General features: G+C 45.7%; 1 protein-coding gene across 1 annotated transcript in view; it reads left to right on the top strand.

The window, feature by feature from the left end:
• Positions 1–21,178, top strand: part of RDH5 (retinol dehydrogenase 5) — a 42,472-nt gene extending 21,294 nt beyond the window's left edge. The window contains exons 2-5 of the mRNA XM_033939921.1: positions 10,495–10,826; positions 11,361–11,619; positions 14,024–14,187; positions 19,318–21,178. Coding sequence (XP_033795812.1) covers positions 10,514–10,826; positions 11,361–11,619; positions 14,024–14,187; positions 19,318–19,541 — 960 coding nt within the window. The 5' untranslated portion in view covers positions 10,495–10,513 and the 3' untranslated portion in view covers positions 19,542–21,178. The remainder of the gene's footprint in view (positions 1–10,494; positions 10,827–11,360; positions 11,620–14,023; positions 14,188–19,317) is intronic.
• Positions 21,179–22,038: the final 860 nt, after the last annotated feature.

The raw sequence follows: 22,038 nt of genomic DNA, 5'->3' as shown, positions 1-22,038 counted from the left end.
AAATTTAGGGAAATGGATCTTTAGTGTGGGCAGACTTGATGGGCTATGGCCCTTTTCTGCCGTCATTTTTCTATGTTTCTATGTTTCTAACCAAAAATACTAATTAATCTAATCTAATCTTCTATTTCTGCATCGCTCATACCTAGGTAGACTCAAGGCGACTTAAAGAGGGGGGTGAGGAAGGAGAAGGGGAAGGGGTGGGAGAAGAGAAAAGGAGGGTAGGAGGAGGTAGGGAGAGTGGTGGAGGGGGGAGGAGAGGATACAGGTGATTAAGTGTCAAATAGATGAGGTTTCAGTTTCTTCCGGAATATGGTGTAGTTAAGTTCTGTCCTGGTCATTTCAGTAAGGTCATTCCAAGTTTTTACGCCTAGAAAGGTGAGCATGGAGTGGAAAACACATTTGTATTGCAGATTTTTTGTGGAAGGGAGATTTAGAAGTATTCTGTTGAGGGTTCTGCGGGAAGCAGAACATGCCTTGGAGAAGAGCTGGATGAGAGGAGCCATGGAGTTTCCATAAAGTATACGGTGAATGATGCATGCAGTTTTGAAGGTTATTTGTGGTGGGGTGGGTAGCCAGTGCAGATGCCTGATGAAGTCTATAATTGAGTCATATTTTCTCTGGTTGAAGATTAGTCTGACAGCAGTGTTTTGGATGAGTTGCATTTTGTGAATCAGAGTGGTGTTGATTCCCATGTAGATGGAGTTGCAGTAGTCCAGTTGTGGTAGTATCATCAACTTGAATCTATGAGGGATGTTAGGGTCAAATTGGTTCCAGAGATTACAGGATTACCCCAGACCTGTATAGTTTGTTTTGGAATTGCTCTAGTCTAGAGCAAGGGTGTTCAACCCAGTTCTTGAGTCACATCTAGCCAGTCAAGTTTTCAGGATACCCACAGTGAATATGCATGAGAGAGACCTGCACATCATGAAAGTAGTGCATGTGCACAGTTGTCTCATAGATATTCATTGTGGGTATCCTGAAAACCTTACTAGAGCTAATGAAGAAACAGATAGTGTTGTTGAACGCTCCTGTTCCGGGTTTTACAAAATCAGAACATAGATTTGCTATTTTTCTGTTCTCCCAAGCTCGTATTGAGCTGGCCACATGTTGGAAGCAGAAGAGCTTGTCAGCTATGTACCCGCTTGGATTATTTGCAGCTTATGTCCAAGTTGACGGCTATCCGTCGTCACACTTTGCCCTTTTATTATAAGGTCTGGGATGCCTACCTGACTTGGAAACAGTCTGCTTAGGGGTTCTGGGCAGGGGCTTATGGTCTGGCTGGACCTCCTTAATGGGACTGCACTGTTTTCCCCCTTTTTGCTTTTGTTTGTGCCTGAGAGCCCCCTCCCCCCCCATTTTTTTGGGTTGTTTTGTTAGAATCGGGGTGGGGATGGGGTTGGTCAGGAGGGAATTGGGTGGTGGTAAATTCACACTGTGTTTTTCTGTGAAGATACTTGGTGATTAGCTGTTTGGTTTGCTGTGTTGTGAATTTGCTAATCTTGTGTTCTATTTTTGAAAAATCTTAATGAAATATATTTAAAAAAAATAAAGAAACAGATAGTGGGTAAATACCGCAGACTTATCCAGTCCTTGTCCATGGTCCCTCATATCTTCCTCTCCCACCCCCAGAGGATCCTAGAATTCTGATCCTGTTCCTTCTGCTCACTGCAGCCTTCCTCTTTGGAGTTTCTGTTTTAAATAGTGAAAAAACTGCCTGGGAGTCAAACTCTTCACCTTATTCTGAAACTCCTTACCTTCTAGTTCTTCTCTTTCAGCTACAAGAAATAAACAAGTTGAAACTGCTAATGTTTTAGCAAACTCTCCCCCCCCCCCCCTTTGCCAGCTAAGTCCTCAGGATCTTTATGAAAGAGGTCCTCAGTTTAGGAGACTTGGCATGCTGGATTTCAGAAGATTAAATCAGACCCTACTTCTTCCTTGAAAAGGATATTTGTGTGCACAGTATCCCACAGCTTATGGCTCTTTCTCACGCTCTTTTCTCTGCAAGATGAACAGAGAATTACATTCAATGCTGCTATCTCATGCTATATGCTTGTAAGGGTAAATCCTCTGTGACTAGGGTCCTTATACTGTGTGAGAATAATTATTAGAGCAGGTACAAGTGTGAACTTCATCCCTCCCCCCCCCCCCAAATTCCTATAATACAGCTTAGATCAGCTCAGCAAATTGCAAATCCAAGTATGATTAGCATTGTGTAATGACAGTTTTAAATCTGAAAACACTTTACAAATGTCTGTTACTCATTCTCCAAGGAGTATGCAATGTTCTCTTCCAGGGGCTCCTTCTCGTCAGAGCTCATGTGTTGTAACTAGCAGGTTATGGAAAAATTTTTCAAAAATAAAAGATGGGGTTGGGAGAAGCTACTACTATTTATTATTTCTATAGCACTGAAAGGCATACAGAGCACTGTACATTTTAACATACAATAGACAGTCCCTGCTCAGAAGAGCTTACAATCTAATTTAGACAGGTAGAGGAAATGATACAGTGGGTTTAAGTATCTGACAGCAGTGAGTGGGAATTAAGAGTTGAAAACAGATTCAAAAAAGTGGGCTTTTAGCTTGGATTTAAACACTACTAGGGATGAAGCACGACGTATTGATTCAGGCAGCCTGTTCCAGGCATACGGTGCCGCAAGAAAGAAGAGACAGAGCCTGGAGTTGGCAGTGGAAGAGAAGGGTACAGATAAGAGGGGCTCGCCCGATGAATGGAGATCACGGGGAGGAGCATAGGGGGAGATAAGTGAAGAGAGATATTGGGGGGGGCTTCAGAGCGAATGCACTTGTAAGTCAGCAAGAGGAGTTTAAACTGTATTTGGAAATGGATGGGGAGCCAATGAAGTGACTTGAGGAGAGGGGTCATTGAGAATAGCGGCTCTCATGGAATATGAGTCACGCATCAGAATTTTGAAGGTATTGAAGAGGCGAGAGACGGGTGCGCGGTAGGAGTGGTGGCAGAAAGAAAAAAAAAAAATGAACAAAGAGGAAGGCTAAAAACAAGATTGATCCACTTCCCAGGGTGTGATGCGGCAGTTCTGATGCAGACCAGGAGGTGGGTGGGATGGAGAGCTTCCTAGCTGCCGCCAGAATGGTGTGATTGCATGAGTACACATTTAGCTGAAGTGCTTCAGAGCTTGGAGAGGCAGCAAAGAAAGTCTGCAGTAATTCTGGGGACTTCCAGGGCTTTCAATACATGCACAATGGCTTTGATCATGTGTGAGGGTAACCAGGCGAGTCATGGCCTGCACAATTTTTATGGCGCCATTCCAGAGATGGAGCAAGAGAAGACACAAGTGGGGAGAGGCTTAGGAAGCCCTTCTCTGAAGGTTAGAGCAGAGCCATGATAACCTGTAAGTCCTCCAATTATAACATGACCATTTATTTTTTTTCATCAAAAGGGGACATCTATTAATTGTCAGTCCTGCCCCCCAATCCCACCCTAGCCCTGCCCCAATCCTGTCCTAGCCCCACCCCAACCCCGCCCTAGCCCTGCCCCCAATCCCACCCCAAATTTCTTCCATTCATTTTTCATGTACACATATCTTATTAATTCATAATGGTAACCATAAAATTTTAAAAAACTACAAAGCACACTATACGCAGAAAAAATGTTAATTATCATTTATATTTGGGGGGGTTTCAAAGATGTTAAGGCAAATGACTTTAAAATATGCAATGTCACCTTAGTAACTATAGAAAAATAGACAAATATAGTGCAAAATATAGACAGCAGATATAAATTTTCAAAACTGACACGTTTTGATCACTAATTTGAAAATAAAATCATTTTTCCTACCTTTGCTGTCTGGTGATTTCATGAGTCTCTGGTTGCGTTTCCTTCTTTCTGTGTATCCTTTCTTTCATTTCTTTCTTTCTGCACTCAGGCCCAACAATTGTCCCTTTCTATTCCCTCCCTCCTTCCTTCCCATGTCCTTAGTGCCCCCAGTGCCTCTATCCTGTATCTTTAGTTCCCCCAGTGCCTCCTTCCTATGTGTTTAGTGCCCCTAATGCCTCCTTCCCATGTCCTTAGTGCCCCCAGTGCCTCTGTCCTGTGTTTTAGTGCCCCTAGTGCCTCCTTCTCATGCCTTTAGTGCCCCCAGTGCCTCTGTCCTGTGTCTTTAGTGCCCCCAGTGCCTCCTTCCCATGTCCTAGTGCCCCCAGTTCCTCCTTCCCATTTCCTTAGTGCCCCTTCCTATTTCTTTAGTGCCCCAGTGCCTCCTTCCCATGTCCTTAGTGCCCCCAATGCCTCCTTCCCATGTCCTTATTGCCTCAAGTGCCTCTGTCCTGTGTCCTTAGTGCCCCCAGTGCCTCTGTCCTGTGTCCTTAGTGCCCCCAGTGCATCCTTCCCATTTCCTTAGTGCCCCAGTGCCTCCTTCCCATGTCCTTAGTGCCCCCAGTGCTTCCTTCCCATGTCCTTAGTGCCCCTTCCTATGTCTTTAGTGCCCCAGTGCCTCCTTCCCATGTCTTTAGTGCCCCCAGTGCCTCCTTCTTCTGTCCCTCTCACTGCCTTCTGCACTTTGTCCCACCCCTACCCCCGGAGCCAGCCTGCCTGCCTGTCTACTTCTCTCCCTCCCTCCTTGGCCAAAGCCAGCCTGCTTGCCTGCCTACCTCCTTCCCTCCCTGCCCCACAAAAAAACAAACAAACAAAAAAAAGCCTTCCTCCTTCCTTTCCCCCAGTCTGCTGCTCTTACCGCCCTGCTGCTACTGCTAAAGCCGACATGAAGTCTTCTTTCCGACATCAATTTTGATGTCAGAGAGGATGTTCTGGGCCAGCCAGGCAGCGATTGGCTGGCCCAGAACGTCCTCTCGGAAAAAGACTTCCTGTCAGCTTTAGCAGCAGCAGCAGGGCGGTAAGAGCAGCGGACCGGGGGAAAGGAAGGAGGGAGGCTTTTTTTTTTTTGCGCGGCAGGTAGGCACAGGAAGTGAATGCCTGTCCCGTTGTCCCTGAGCACAGCTTCGGGATGCTGTCCCTGAAAACGGGACATTTCGGCATCCCGAAGCTGTGTGTGGGGACAACGGGACAGGAGGTCTGAAAACGGGACGAATGGTCACCTTATCCAATTATCATGTGTCTCAGGAGGCACAGGCTGCTGGCTCCAGTGTTAGATAAAGGTATGCACAGATAAAAATGAAACAGAACCCATGACCTTGTCAAGGTATGGGAATATTTGTGTAGCTTTGTGTTAGGCTGGTATGTGTAGGAGTTAGTGTTGCTGAACTGGAAAGGAAACAAGCCTATAGTGAGATAGGCATATGCTGGCTTATTACTGCAGCGATGCCAATACTTGAACATTTTAAACTGCCAGTGATAGGCAGCTGGGAGGGAGATGCTGAAGTGAAGTCCAGACTAGTACTGCCCTATTCAGGAAAAAATGTTTCTTTTTTTTAAATATATCTTTATTAATTTTTCAGTCTAAAAAGTGCATAAAAGAATACATTCAAATAATTTGAAAAACATCACTTACATCTATTCATAAATACATGAGAAACCATTTTCACCCCCCTCCCACCCACCCTGATTCCAATGTATTCAATAAAACTGTACAACAATACATACATACATGTAATTATTCAATAAAACCGTACAATACATACATACATGTAATTAATAAGCAAATCCTAATTTAATATCCCTCTCCCTCCCACCCACCCCCCTCCCCTGGATGTGCAAATCAAACCAGAAATAGGGAAATAAACCATTTAATTAGAATTGATAAAATTGGTCAATGGACCCCACGTCAATTTAAACAAATTGTTATTACCCGTTTGTTCAGAATTCATTTTCTCGTACTTATAACACAAGCATAATGAATTCCACCAAAAAGTGAAATTTAATCTGTCAAAATTCTTCCAATTTTTAGTGACCATTTGCATGGCTACCCCGGTCATTATACCAAGTAATCTGCTCTTATGTCTATCTATTGGAGGAGTAGGAGATAACAACGTCCCACAGATTACTGCTTCATACGACAGCAGAACCACACTCTCCAGAATCAAATTAATATGTCCCCATAAAGACCTCCAAAAATTGAGTATCAAAGGACAATAGAACAACAGATGTTCCAGTGTCCCTATGTCAAGATGACAGTGCCAGCATCTATTAGATTTTGAACTATGTAGGAATGCCACACAGGAAACACACACACGCAGTCTTAGAGTCGGGAAGGAGGCGCTCCCTAATGGATGGTCTCTCACCCTTTTATTGAGAATCTTAGCTCTATTAATTACTTAGCTAATGCTCTACAAGGTTATAATTTCATAATGCATTTACAGTGAGGATTAGACCAAGGTAATTCATTGTTTACATATTTCATGTGCTTCTCAAAGCTACTATCTCACGTGACATATGAATACATAATAACAGTTACAATAAAGTGATTCCCAATGTGTACATTTCTGATATGTCTCAAATCTTACTATCATTATAAATCACATATAGAGTCTTACTTGACTTATTTATCTTGTTTAACTTATAGACCTCAATGGTACCGCCTGTATGCCACTATACTTTTAGATCATACAGTATTCAGGCACCCATAGTCATCATCGGCCTCAATAATACATACTTTAAATATTTTAAATAGTTTATTTTAAATAATTAAATAAGTAGAAATCTTACTATAGCATGTGACAGTCCAAAGGTTATAATGCATGCTCCTTAAGCTCTCTTGATTAGCCTTAACTCAGGGCCTGCTCAGGCAAAGTCTGATTGTTGCCATATAAGGGATGCTTAGACAAGATAAGAGATAAGATAAGGGTACACCTGTGTCAGGTTAATATGTGGCAAGAGTCTTTTGACAAAGGGTAGGGGGGAATGCCTCAGCATTCTGTCTCAAGGTGCAACCTTTTTCCTTGCTTTGTCAAGAGGGAAAGAGAAAGGATTCATACTTCTACACAGGGCCTAGATCCGTACACAGGGCCTAAATCAGTGTACCGACCTGGCCTGGTTCAGAACTGCCTGTGTGCTGACCTTGCCTATGTTCTGATGCCCTGGATCAGAACTCCATCCCTACAGAACTATCTAGCTTTTGTAATTTAACAGGGGTCCAAAAACTTCTATGCAACAAAAAAAACATGTTTGTCTCATAGATTCTGACGCTGTACATCTCATCCTGCAAGTCCAAATTCATGGCCATTGAGAGGCAGAAATCTGCTGCTTTATTTCAGTGCTCCAAATGTCTATAAGACTAGTTTTTGGTTTCTTATTCAAAAATTCAGATATTAATTTATACTACTTGGCTGCCTGATGCCCTAGCAAATCTGTCTGAAAGCATAAGCCCAGGAAGCTATACTGATCCTTTAAATTTTGCCAATCAGGGAACCCTTTCTGAATGGCCTGCTTCAATTGCAACCATTTATATGCTTGAGACTTTATAATGGCAAATGATTGTTGCAGTCGTGAAAAATCAAGCATTGTCCCGTTTGATAATACTGAAAACAAAGAAATCTCCCAAGCCCCAAGAAGGAAACTGAGATCAGGGGGAGAGACTGCCTGTAGTGACAAGGAAAAAACCACTTCACCTAGACTTTTTAGATTTTCTACTACTGCCAAACTGCTGTAGCCTGATGATTCTGAGGCTTCTGCTCAGCGTCAGTCGTTCCTGAAGAAGGGGAAGTGCTCCCCCGAAACGGAGTCCCTTAGGACGTTTGGTGACTTGCTGGCTGCATTTTTCAGAGAAGCTAAGTACCTTCTTTTGGCATTATTTGGTCGAAATTGGACACTTGAACTTTCTTGTTAGCCCCCCTGGATCAGGGGTAGAGACTACCTGTAGTGAGTGTGTTTTTATTTTGTTTGCACTCTTTAGCACTTTTGTGTTATTTAGCACCAAAACTCACAGAGAGCCTGGGGATGTTTCACAGTTGACACCTTTCTGGGTGTAAGCCAGTGGCAGCCGTTACCTCTGGGGGTCCGGAGGAGGGCTGTGTGACTGAGGGCTCTCTAAAAAATTCACAAATATAGTCTAGGTGAAGTGGTTTTTTCCTTGTCACTACAGGCAGTCTCTCCCCCTGATCTCAGTTTCCTTCTTGGGGCTTGGGAGATTTCTTTGTTTTCAGTCTATCTCAGCTCCCATTTTTCGGGTTTTGTTAGTATTCAGCCGTTTGATAATACAACATCTAATATACGTATGCCTGCCTGCAGCCAATTCTTCCAGAGGATCTTAGACTCGCCAATTTGAATCTTGATTAGATTCAGCCTATTGAATCATGCTCCCCTTCATGTTTGAAAAAAACACCCAATTGGGCAGGAAAATCGAATCGAAAAATTGTCTGGACTTGAAGGATGCCTATACCCACATTTCACAGGAAGTATCTCAGATTCTGAATAGGCAAACACCATTACCAGTACCATAACCTGCCTTTTGACCTTGTGTCAGCTCCCAGAGAGTTTATCAAGTGTCTGGTAGTACTAACAATTAGTCAAGAGTGTGACTCAAGAAGGAGCACCAGAGTCTGTGTGCATAACTATTCAGGTGCTGGAGCTCCTAGGTTTTGTTATAAACTACCCCTGCAAGTCCAAAGCAGCAAGCAGGTCACAGCTTGGCACATGTTGAGATTGATGGGTCATATGGTGCATGTCACTGCCGTGCAGCCGACCCCACTGACCCTCCCTTCCGACCCTCCTACCGCGAGCCGACCGACAAACCTCCCGGCTCCAGCAGCGTCCGCAGCACTCTAAACACTTTGCTTCGCAGCCTTCTACTGCCCATGATTCCCTTTGCTGCATCACTGATGATGTCATCAGGGATGCAGCAGAGGAAATCAGGGCAGTAGAAGGCCGTGAAGCAGCGTGTTTAGAGTGCTGTGGACGCTGCTGGAGCCGGGAGGTTTGTGGTTGTCTTGCGGTTGGAGGGTCGGATGGAAGGGTCAACGGGGGTTCGGGTGCGCCGGGAGGGGGGGGGGGGCGATGACGACGAACATGACACTGCTGCCTAAAGCAGCGGGCCTTACAGTGAGTGAGGGCGGGAGGAGGGAGTCGCCGTCGTGTTCCAAAATGGAATACGGCCACAAAACATAAATCACGGCGGCAGGGATCACAAAACCCTAAGTGCACATGCGCGTTTAGGGTTTTATTATTATAGATAAAATAAAAAGTCCCAATGAGGAGGCTAAAATCCAATATATGTGCAAATGATGTAAGTCGTGAGGAAACTATAACCACAATCAATGTAGGATGTGGGCCCATGTAGGGTAGACCTGACACGATGCATGTTTTGGCTAAAAAAAAGCCTTCTTTGGGGGTTCAACTTGGGCTAACTCTAAAGTAAATGAAAGTGGTGAATTGTAACATTGAAAGAATAACTAAAAGGTCACTCTAAAAGCCAATAAAATCATGGTAGGGTAAGCCAACCAAGTGCAAACTCATAGGCTTTTTTTTAGCCAAAACACCCTACATGAACCCACATCCTACATTGATTGTGGTTATTGTTTCTTCATGACCTTCACTATTTGCACATATATTGGATTTTAGCCTCCTTACTGGGATTTTTATTTTATATATTAATAAACTTTACATTTTTTTTTTAAATCAAGACCATCAACTCCATAGTTTTTGTCTTTCATTTTGGATTCTTCTGTTTACCTGTGCAATCGTTGGGTGCTCCTTTGTTACTGATCTTGATGAGGGACCAAACACATTTGTTACCTTATGACTCACCAAAGGGTTAATTCTGATGTGATGCCACACAGTTAAAAATTACCCAGTCTCCCCATTTATATTTAATTTTATCTCGATGTATTTTTCACCCCTTTATTTCCTTACCCTTGTGTCTAGTAAGTCCTGTCAGTCTAATCAACCCTCCCAACATTTAATTTTAATTGTTTTATTTCATTTTACTGTATACATTTTATATGATACTTATTGTAAACTGCTTAGCTATTTCATGATTAACGGTATATGTAATAAACTTGGAAACTATTAAAAAAAAGTTATAAGCAGATGGTTTGAGTAGATCATAATTTTTATGGGGATTAGGTGCCTGGGAAGAAGAAACCCTGCCCTGTCCAAGTGTCCCAAATAAGCACTCCAACCTTTTAGTAAACTTATTTTAAGACTATGCTCCGGCTTGCCTTGTTGGTGAGTTAAGAAGCAGGTCAAGGAGTGTGGTGTGGGAGTTCTTATGAGTCAAATCAAAAGAACAATCCAACAGGTCTGCAGTGAAAAAGTCAAAAGACCAAAACAAAAAGGTAAACTGCAGGTACGATGTACAAGGTATGAAAGTCTAGTCTTTATTGGAAGAAATTCAATGTAGCATTACAGAAAAATAAGGTCCTGTGTACTCATACAAGAGGTCCTGTGTACTCATACATTTTTTTCTGAAATGCTACATTGTATTTATTCCAATAAAGGCTAGACTTTTAAACCTTGTACATCGTACCTGCAGTTTACTTTTTTGTTTTGGTTTGAAGTTCTTATGGCCACCATCTTATATTGGTGGAACATTTCTAAATCTTTTTCTCTATTTTATTCAATCTGTAGGTCTCTTGGGCCTGTCCACATGTGGTGTTACATACTGGCCTTCATCGTTATATGGGCATTAGGATGGTTCTTCAGAGACAGTCAGACCATCACCAATTTGCAGGATAAACACATCTTCATAACAGGATGCGACACCGGCTTTGGGAACATGTTAGCCAAAAGGCTGGACAGGAAGGGCTTTAGAGTGCTAGCTGGTTGTCTCACGCAGAAGGGGGCAGATGACTTGCAGAAGGCCACTTCTCCCAGTCTGAAGACCTCACTGTTAGATGTTACCAGCACAGAGAGCATCAAGAAGGTTGTGGAATGGGTGAGAGCTGAAGCAGGAGCAAAAGGTGAGACCCTAGGGTCTAAAAAACAGCAGAGATGATGTTACCCAGTTCCAGTCTGGAGACTTTATTGTCAGACCTGGTTTTGAACTTACATCCTAAGACAGTATGGGATTTGTAGTGCCTAAACCTGTGCATTGAAATCAGTGCTGTAAGTCCCATAATGCACCAGGATGAGGTGGTCAGAAATCCAGGACTGGCTGTTCCTGAATCTCCAGCCTGGAACTGCTTAACTTGGCATCTCTGTACTCTGATCCCACTCTCTCTCTCATGAGAGACTACAAAAGGGAATGATGGTGCAGAAAATTGCTAATGAAGAATGATTTGAGAATCTGGCTATGGAGGACCTCCCCAACTCCTCCAGGGAATGCCTTTGGTGACAAAAAAAAATCCCACAGGAATCTTTAGTTGTTCAGTTAAACTCCCCTTACCAAAAATTGTGCAGCTGTGACACTGATTTGTTGAGTAAGATTTGACATAATAAGCAAAAGCATGGGACACAGTTTTCATTTGCAGTCATCAGTGCTACTTTGTTTCCAGGTCTTTATGGACTGGTTAATAATGCAGGTATAGCCAACCCTATAGGCCCCAGTGAATGGATGATGATCAAGGATTACCAGCGAGTGATGTCTGTCAACACGTTTGGATTAATTGAGGTGACGCTGAACTTTCTTCCTCTCATCAAAAAGGCCAAAGGTCGGATTGTGAACATAGCCAGTGTTCTGGGGAGGCTATCAGCCAATGGCGGTGGATATTGTGTTTCCAAATATGCAGTGGAAGCATTTTCTGACAGTTTAAGGTATGGTGGTTTCCTCATCAGAACCAGATGAAATTGTGATGCCAGGGCTGGGGATGTGTCTCAGTGTGCCAGGTTTCTGAGGGAGCTTCTGTATAAAAAGGGTACAATACATTCAAACATCAGCCCCCATCCTGACCTCAACCTTATATAAAACCTGGAACTCTGCAGGGAGGTTGAATTTGACTTCTAAAAAAAATACAAATAAGATCAGATTCCTGCTAAGTCTTATGCTTTCCTCCCTGTGTCAAAAGAAATGCATTGATACACCACACCTAGGATATTTGATACCTGGGGCCGATCATTTTTAACACCCCCTCCTCTATATTAAAAAATAGTTTTAGTAATAATCCACACAACAAGGGTGTACCTAGGAAAAGGCGGCATTTTAAACACTGAAGTGAGTGCTTGATTCATTTCAGCTTCACCCTCTCGCTCTCTACCCTCTACCCTCATGCTCTGGCATCTCTCTCTTCTCCTTTCCTTCCTTCTACCCCACCCCACAGTCTGTCATCTCTGTCTCCTTCCCTTCCCTCCCCCCATACCCTGGTTTCTGTCCTTTCCCTTCCATGGTCTAGCATCTCATTTCCTTCCTTTTTCTACCTCCCTTCCCTATGGTCCGGCATCTCTCTATCCTCTCCCTTCCTTCTCCCTCCCTCTCTCTCCCCCCCCTCAATCAGATGCAGCATTTCTCCTACCTCCCCTGAGGAGTACCTACTTCCCCCCATCTCTTCTCTCTCTCTCTCTGTCACCCATCCCCAAAACTTATCTTTTATCATCGGCAGCACAGTCTTCACAACTCGCTGCTCTGGCATCAGGCCTTCTTTGCTGGGTCTCACCTACTTCCTGCTTCTGCAAAGGCAGGATGCTGGCAAGAGCAGTGAGTGGTGAAGGCTTCCGCTGCAAGAAGGGGAAGAAGTTCCCAGACGACAGGGGCTCCCTGGAGCTGTAGAGCACCACCTTGTGGCCTGCACCAGAGGGAGACCACTTCCCCTTCCCTCCCTTGGTATGCCAGTGCTAATAATCCATGCCTGGCCCCACGAGAGGCACAAGATTGTTAGGGCTGGCTCTAGACCAGGGGTGTCAAACTCAGGCCCATGGGCCAAATCTGGCCTGCAGTGTAATTTGATTTGGCCTGCGAGAAAATACCCTTTCTGTTTCTTCCCTCCCTCCATCCCATTGTCCACCATCTCTCTTCCAGCTTCCCGGTCTCACCTTCAAAGCAGCCTGCAGAAGATCGCCAGTTGGCTGTAGTGATTCTAGCAGGTTGCCATTAGCCTTCGCAGCACATTCCCTCTGCTGCGGTCCCACCCATCCTCTGATGTACGGGACCGCAGCAGAGGAAACATGCTGCAGAGGCTGATGGCAGCCGGCTAGGATCACTACAGCCTAATCCTCTGCAATCTGCTTTGAAGGTGAGACCGGGAAGCCGGAGGATGCTAGAAAGAAGAGGGAAAACATGCAGGCCTTCGGGGGGGGTAGGGGGAGCCCTGGTGTAGAAGTACATTGAGGGAAGGGGGTCCAAAGAGACATGCATATGGCGGACTGAGGGTGAGGGGAGGGTAAGAAATAATGGGTCTATAAACAGGGGAGAGGGAGAGAGATGGTGGACAATGGGATTTAGGGAGGGAAGGAACAGAAAGGGAGAGAAGTTGGACACAAGGGATGGTGTAGAGGAGGGGGAGATAGAGATACTGGAAGAGAAAGGGAGATAGAGATACAGGGAAGAGAAAGGGAGAGATGGTGGACCCTGGGGTGGTGGGGAAGGAGGGAGAGATGCTGGATGAAAAGGTAGTTGAGAAAAGGAGAGATGGTGCATCTGGGGATGGTGGGGTCCATGACAGTAGCTGCAGGGATGGAGATGAAAAAAAGGAAAGATGCCAGACCTCCTAGGGAGGGAAGGGAAATGGAAGGGGAGGACAGAGAAAAAAGAAAATGACAAATGGGCAGGAGACCCTGGCAAGCTAGTTACCAGAAGACATTTGTCCCAGAGCCTGGGACCAACAAAAGGTAGAAAAAATAATTTTATTTTCTATTTTGTGATTACAATATGTCAGATTTGAAATGTGTACCCTTTCAGAACTGGTGTTAGGAAAAGTCTTTTTTTTATTTTGTTTACACCACAGAGCTGGCATTGGATTAGAGAGTTTGTAACCCTAAACTTTTACTAAGACTAAGTATCTTAATAAAAAATTTGGCCTGTGTTTTAGATTTCAGCCCCTTATGTGATTGAGTTTGACACCCCTGCTCTAGACTGTTACAATTTGTGTCCCACCCTCTTTGGGTTGGGTTTCTCTATACAACCCTGCAAAAATGCATTCCTTTCAAATCAGCTGTAGGAGTTACGTACAGAGTTACTGGACTCCTTTGCTAAATGGCATAACCTGTGTCTGCTTGTACCCTGCAGGAGGGATATGTACCATTTTGGGGTGAAGGTCAGCATCATCGAGCCAGGCTTCTTTAAGACATCTGTGACCAGCTTGGACAGCATTGAGGCAGCCCAACATCAGCTTTGGAACCAGCTGTCTCCAGAGACAAGGAAGAGTTATGGGGATGTATACTTCAAGAACTGTAAGTTCCAGTTTCATCTGACTCACCAACTGGCTCCATGTCAACTAACCACCTACTCCACTCCTGGATTTATCTCATTCCATCTGTAAACTGTTATAAAAATCAGGTCTACTCAGTCCAGCCAAATAACATGGGGCCAATCCTCTAAGATAGCTAGAACCTCAGCGTCTCCTCCTCCATCACATATCCTCTTTTCACTTCTTCCCAGTTCTTCTCCTAATGACACCTTTTCACTTTCTGCATTTCTCCCACTCAGCTGCTCCCCATCACATCTCCTTCTCAGCTCTACTCAGTGCTTCCTCTCCTTCTATAGAACCTCTCCTTCTCACACCTCCTACATCTCTATCACTCCTTCCTTCCCACTCTAATCACCTCAGGTATATCTCTGTCTGAAAGTTCAGAATTCTCAGATTTATTGTCCTATAAGTCACCAGGGGGCACTGTTTAGCAGATGATGCCTGTGGGTTGTGTACCTTTCTCTCATCAAGTCTGCTGAGGCTACCAGCACAAAGAACCCCCCACCAGGTACTATCTCACTCAACATCAAAGGGTTTTTATTTCAGTTCCCAAAATATGTAAAACCCTTTAGCAATGAGTGTAAACATAGCTGACATGCAGGAACTACTCTGTTTTCTTTGGGATCCTATTAGATTTTTAAAATACAAGACTAGCTTCATGTTTGAGTATTTTAACTTCTAAAACAGAATATTTAAATTCTACTAAAAAGATGAGAACAGAAGGATATCATAATGTCAGTGGAAAAGTGGCACAATCAGCCATAGGAAGGTATAGGGGGAGGGGGTTAATCTTACTACTATTTGGGATTCTGCCAGGTACTTGTTACCTGGATTGGCATTGGGCTAGATGAGCCATTTGTCTGACCCAGTATGCCTATTCTTATGTTCTGCTATAAAGAATTTGGGGATTTGCACTCAGTGTTTACCATGGTTAAGACCAAGAAAGCACAGTTACTTACCGTAACAGGTGTTATCCAGGGACAGCAGGCAGATATTCTCTACATGTGGGTGACATCATCCACGGAGCCCCGTCGCGGACAGATTTTCAAGCAAACTTGATTGAAGATCTTAAAGTTTGCTAGTGCTGCACCGCGCATGCGCGTGTGCCTTCTCGATAAGCTAGGGGGCGCGTCTCCTCAGTGTGGCCTCAGTTCAGATAGCTAGCAAAGAAGCCAACCAGGGGAGGTGGGTGGGTTGCGAGAATATCTGCCTGCTGCTTTATCCCAGGACAAGCAGGCAGCATATTCTCTACATGTGGGTGACCTCCAAGCTAACCAAAATGGGATGGTGGAAGAGTTGGCAATTTAGGAGAACAGATTACACAAAACTGACTGGCCGAGCTGGCCGTCGCGTCTGGAAAAAGTATCCAGACAGTAGTGTGAGGTGAAGGTATGAACCGAGGACCAAGTGGCGGCCTTGCAGATCTCCTCAATAGGCGTGGACCTGAGGAAAGCGACAGACGATGCCATCGCTCTGATTTTATGCCCCGTGACTCGACTCTGCAGCGGGAGACCAGGCTAAGCATAGCAGAAGAAAATACAAGCAGCTAACCAGTTGGACAAGGTGCGCTTGGAGACAGGACGCCTCAACCGATTTGGATCAAACGATATGAAGAGTTGAGGAGCTGTCCGATGAGCTTGAGTGCGTTGCAGGTAGAAAGCCAACGCCCTCTTACAGTCAAGTGTGTGTAGCGCCACTTCTCCAGGATGAGAATGAGGCTTAGGAAAAAAACACAGGAAGAACAATGGATTGGTTGAGGTGGAAATCCGAAACCACTTTAGACAAGAACTTAGGATGAGTACGAAGGACCACCTTGTCATGATGAAAAACAGTAAAAGGTGGGTCCGCAACTAGAGCATGCAGCTCACTGACTCTGCGAGCAGATGTAAGGGCATCCAGGAACACCACTTTCCAATTGAGATACTTCAAAAGAGACATATCGATGGGCTCAAGGGAGGTTTCATCAACTGAGCCAGAACCACATTCAGATCCCAAACCACGGAAGGAGGCTTGAGTGGAGGATGGACATTGGAAAGACCTTTCATAAACCGGGAAACCACCGGATGTAGTGAGAGCGGTTTCCCATCAAGCGGCTGATGAAAAGCAGAAATTGCACTGAGGTGGACTCTAATAGATGTCGATTTGAGACCAGACTGAGACAAGTGCAGCAGATAATCCAGCACGGAAGACAGGGAGGGAGACAGTGGCTCCATGCGATGCATAGCACACCACGCAGCAAATCTGGTCCATTTCTGGGAGTAGCACTGACGAGTGGAACTTTTCCGAGAGGCCTCGAGAACATCTTGCACCGACTGAGAAAAACAGAAGGAAGGAGTTACGTGGAGAGGAACCAAGCTGTTAAGTGTAGAGACTGCAGATTGGGATGCAGCAGTGAAACTTGACTCAGACAGCAGAGAAGGAAACACAGGCAGTAGGACGGTGCTTGTTTAGCCGCCACAGGGGCCTGAGGCTTTTGGGGGGCCCTCTGCTGCTGTTGATGCCTGGGCGGCGGGCAGGAATAGGCCGGCGTAGACTTCTGGGGATAGCGTCTGGGCAGCAACTTGTACGCTGTAGGAGGAGTAGGCTTCGCCTTAGGTCGGTCCAAGCAGGCGAAGGAGCGTTCATGTTCAGAGAAGCGTTTGGTGTCCGCCTTGATGGAGTCATCAAAGAGCTCGTTGCCCAAGCACAGGAGATTCGCCAGATGGTCCTGCAGATTCGGGTCTATATCAACTATGCATAGCCAGGCCAGGCAATGCATGGCTATCACGAAGGCCGTGACCCTCGAGGATAGTTCAAAGATATCATAAGTAGCCTGGAGCATATAAAGGCCAATCTGCGACAGCGTATCCTGAAGCCGGTGGAATTCGGACCGGTGGTGGGCAGCCAAATCATCCTGGAAAGACATCATGAATTTGATGCAGTGCTTGAGATAGGATGTGAAATTGAAATTGTAATTCAGGACTCAGTTCGCCATCATCGAATTCTAGTACAAGCGCCGGCCGAACTTGTCCATAGTATGGCCTTCCCTGCCTGGCGGGACAGCCGCATAGACCTTGGAGGGATTAGACTTTTTCAAGGAACACTCCACAACCAAGGACTGGTGGGAGAGCTGAGCCTTTTCAAACCCCTTGAAAGGAACCGTCCGATAGCGGGATTCCATCTTGGACGGTATGGCAGGAATTGTGAAAGGCGTCTCTAAATTCCGGAAGAAAGTCTGTTTTAAGATTGGATTCAAGGGGAGACGCAGGGATTCCCTCGGAGGATGAGGAAGTTCCATCTCGTCCAAATACTCCCAGGTATACCTGGACTCAGACTAGAGATCCAGTTGAAGGGCCTTACCCATGTCCACTACGAACCTGGTGAAGGAGGATGCCTTGGCCGAAGAGTTTCCTTCCAGAGGCGAAGAGGATCTGGACTTCGGGGCAGCAGAGAAAGAGGGAGAGGCCTCCCTTGAATACTGCACCAGCACGTCAGTTTCAACAAGCATGAACGCCGAGGAAGCTCTGCTAAGAGACAGGGGAGGCATCAACGAGTGCTTGCGTTTAATCTGCCTGGAAGGTGAGGACCCCGGGGTCCGAGAGATGGAAACCCGAGGAGCGACCCTCGGCGAGCCCAGGGAGGAAGAGACCTTCCGATGTGGCTGCAAGGAGGAGTGATCGACCTCGACCCGCCTCGACTCGGAGACCAAGGAGATACGGAAGACTGCCGAGGTCGAGACCCAGACTCAATGAGGGCCGATGCCTCGCTGAACCTTGAGGCCTGAGGCCCCGGAGATACACCCCACCTAGGAGGAGAGTCTCTAGATCATTTTGCAGACTGCTGCTTCGAAGGCGAGGCACGCTTGGAACAGTGCCTCGATCGAGGTCGGGCGGCTGGGGAAGCCTGCCTCGAGAGAGCAGGAGAATAACCACTCGAGGACAATCGGCGTGAGCGACGAGGCTTGTCTCGGGGCCCCTCAGCGCGATGCTCAGGCTGGTTTACAGTGAGCAGGGTCGAGGCCGGGGCAAGCTGGACCAAAACAGAGGAGATCTGCGTGGTCAAGATAGCCTTAAGCATATCCTCGAACATCGGCATCGAGACCAATGGATTTTGTCGTATTGGTGCAGCAGTGCGCTCCAACGAGGGCGACCTCGAGGTAGAGTATTCCCTTAACTTGGAGGCACGCTTTGGAGGAGGTCTCATAGAGGCTGGCAGGACTGCACTCACTGCCTGGGATGCCAGAGACTCCGCGGAAGGCTTCTTCGGTAGTGGAGCTGAACCTGAAGGAGGAAAAGGAGACTTACCCGAGGCCGAGGCCGAGGCCTTAGCAGTGGAGCAGCCGAGGCCTTCGAAGCTGAGGGGGACTTGCTCGGGGCCGAGGCCTTCGAGGTCGAGGTTGACACCGAGGTCGAAACCGGCTGATCCATGGCACCAGCAATCTTGGCCCGCCGTTGTTGAAGAGCCCGAGGTTGGAGAATGGCACAACGTTGGCAAGAGTCAGTAGGTTGGTCGAAACCCAAGTAGAGGATACACCAACGGTGCGGGTCGGTGATCGAGATCACCCAACCGCACTGTGTGCACTTTTTAAACCCGGTAACAGGCCGGGACATAGGGAGAAGATATGGCCGCGGCTGCACGAGGCCAGGTGGCCAGACGAAAACCGGGATCCCCCGATCAAAAATGGTCGAAGGAAAAAATAACAAAAAGACTGTAGACGCGTTGCACAGCGACTCCGATCGAAGAAAAGCAACAAAAGAAGCCACAGTGCAGGAAGGCACTTAGAGTCGAACGCAGAGAAGAGAGACAGGGCTTTCTGGCTCCGCGGAAAACTAAGAACTGAGGCCAAGCTGAGGCAACGCGCCCTCTAGCTGAGCGGGAAGGCAGACACGCATACGCGGTGCAGCACTAGCAAACTTTAAGATCTTCAATCAAGTTTGCTTGAAAAGCTGTCCGCGACGGGGCTCCATGGATGACGTCACCCACATGTAGAGAATATGCTGCCTGCTTGTCCTGGGATAATACAACCCTCCGAGAGAATGGACACAGGAATTCAGTAGCAGTGGTTAGCCCTCATAACCTGGTGAATCCCATACGTGTTTACTTATGTGTAACTCTTCTTTTCTTTTTCCCTCAGACTTGAAGGTGCAAAGAATTATCATGAATTTCATCTGTGACCCTGATATCTCCAAAGTCCCCAAGTGCATTGAGCATGCGCTGGAAGCCCGCCACCCCCGCAGCCGTTACAGTCCTGGCTGGGATGCCAAGTTTCTCTGGATTCCTGCCTCCTACCTGCCTGCCTTTCTGGTAGATTTTGTGGTGGCTCTAGTCCTGCCCAAACCTGCCTATCAGGTCCGTTAAACTTAGAGCCAGGAGCCCAGAGCACACCCACTGCCTAGACCAGAACAAATCTATCCTTGCTGCTAATTCACTCCAGCACATCTAAATAAAAGTAGAAGCCTGCCAAATTTTGCAGAAAAGGTGGATGGTTAGCTGACAGACAAGCTCAGAAAATGTTTAGCCTGCCTTCTCAAATCAGCCGGGAGAACTTAGCCCTGCTGGACTGCTCATTCAGCCCTATACTCCCCCCTTTCAAAAAGTCCCTACTGGCACTACTTCCTAATTCCTGCTTGTGCTTCTCTAAACTCCCTTTGCCTAGGCCCTAAGGCTACCAACTGGATCCAGATTCACATGACAGGGTTGATCCAGTCCTGAGTTTTCCACAGTGAAATCCCTAAGTAGGGTTACCATATGGCTCCAGAAAAAAGAGAACAGATTGAGACATCCGGGTTTTACTTCCATTGAAAGCAATGGTAGTAAAAACCGGATGTCTCAATCCATCCTCCTTTTTCTGGAACCATATGGTAACCCTACAGCAGACCTGCCCTCTGACCACTTTCATGGGTGTGCATAATTGTCCTAGATCATCATGGCCTAAATGGTCTTCCTCCACAGTTGTCCTGTCCCATGATCTCATCTAGAATATACAATCCAGCTCCATGTTGTAATGTTTTTCAGTACATCAGCTTGGATCAACAATGCTGACAGCTTAATTCTCTTTAAAAAATCATGTTTGGTTTGGACAGCTATGCAACAAAGCCCAGGTTTAACCTAACTTCCCTATAGCCTATAGGTCCAAAACTACCCCAAGACTAAACTTAACACCAGCTCAATAGAGCTGGTCATTATATTTTTCTGCACTCTGAAAATGTATTTGAAAATCTGACATGTCATCCATTCAATTTCTGCATTTAGCCCCAACAGGCTAACAGTATTCAACTTAAAAATCTAATTTTGTTCTTTATAATTTAGTATACTTTCATAATTACATCCCTCCCACCCTACTATAACTTGATCAGTAATTCTCCATTTAAGGTCTGAAACAAGGTGGCCTTTATCCAACCAATGTTAAGAACATAAGAATAGCCTTACTGGGTCAGACCAATGGTCCATCAAGCCCAGTAGCCCGTTCTCACGGTGGCCAATCCAGATCACTAGTACCTGGCCAAAATCCAAAGAGTAGCAATATTCCATGCTACCAGTACAGGGCAAGCAGTGGCTTCCCACAATGTTGGACTAACGGTGCTTGAATATTAGCTATTATAATCCTTGATTTATGCTCATTCAGTCTAAGATGAATCTGACAACTACTCCACACCACATATACCAACTTACAGGGGGCAAGCAATGATGTACTGTACATTCTTACTCATACATGAAGTAGTAGTTTTCGCTCAACTGAATCTTGGTCCGGGAAGCCACACAAATAGTTGATATGAACCATTGGCAGTTACCACTTGGTCAAACATTTGAAGTAGAAATAATTCTCCAATTCCCTTTTATTCACAAACATTGGAAAATCATTGACACAAGGATATATTTGCAAAGCGTGTATTTAGTAACATAGTAGATGACGGCAGATAAAGACCCGAATGGTCCATCCAGTCTGCCCAACCTGATTCAATTTAAATGTTTTAATTTTTTCTTCTTAGCTATTTCTGGGCAAGAATCCAAAGCTCTACCCTGTACTGTGCTTGGATCCAACTTCCAAAATCTCCGTCAAAACCTACTCCAGCCCATCTACACCCTCCCAGCCATTGAAGCCCTCTCCAGCCCATCCTCCCCCAAACGGCCATATACAGACACAGACCATGCAAGTCTGCCCAGTACTGGCCTTAGTTCAATATTTAATATTATTTTCTGATTCTAGATCCTCTGTGTTCATGCTTCTTTGAACTCAGTCACCGTTTTCCTCTCCACCACCTCTCTCGGGAGCACATTCCAGGCATCTACCACCCTCTCCGTAAAGTAGAATTTCCTAACATTGCTCTTGAATCTACCACCCCTCAACCTCAAATTATGTCCTCTGGTTTTACCATTTTCCTTTCTCTGGAAAAGATTTTGTTCTACGTTAATACCCTTCAAGTATTTGAACGTCTGAATCATATCTCTCCTGTCCCTACTTTCATCTAGGGTATACATATTCAGGGCTTCCAGTCTCTCCTCATACGTCTTCTGGCGCAAGCCTCCTATCATTTTCATCGCTATCCTCTGGACCGCTTCAAGTCTTCTTAAGTCCTTCGCCAGATACGGTCTCCAACACTGAACACAATACTCCAAGTGTGGCCTTACCAATGACCTGTACAGGGTCCTTCTACTGGCTACGCCTCTCTTTAAACAGTCCAGCATCCTTCTGGCAGCAGCCACCGCCTTGTCACACTGTTTTTTCACCTTTAGATCTTCGGACACTATCACCCCAAGGTCCCTCTCCCCATCCGTGCATATCAGATTCTCACCTCCCAGCATATACGGTTCCTTCCGATTATTAATCCCCAAATGCATTACTCTGCATTTCTTT

This window comes from Geotrypetes seraphini, chromosome 3, assembly GCF_902459505.1.
Source record: "Geotrypetes seraphini chromosome 3, aGeoSer1.1, whole genome shotgun sequence".
Classification (NCBI taxonomy): Eukaryota; Metazoa; Chordata; class Amphibia; order Gymnophiona; family Dermophiidae; genus Geotrypetes; species Geotrypetes seraphini.
The sequence above is the reverse complement of the archived record's forward strand: the minus strand, read 5'-3'. Positions and strand labels throughout refer to the sequence as shown.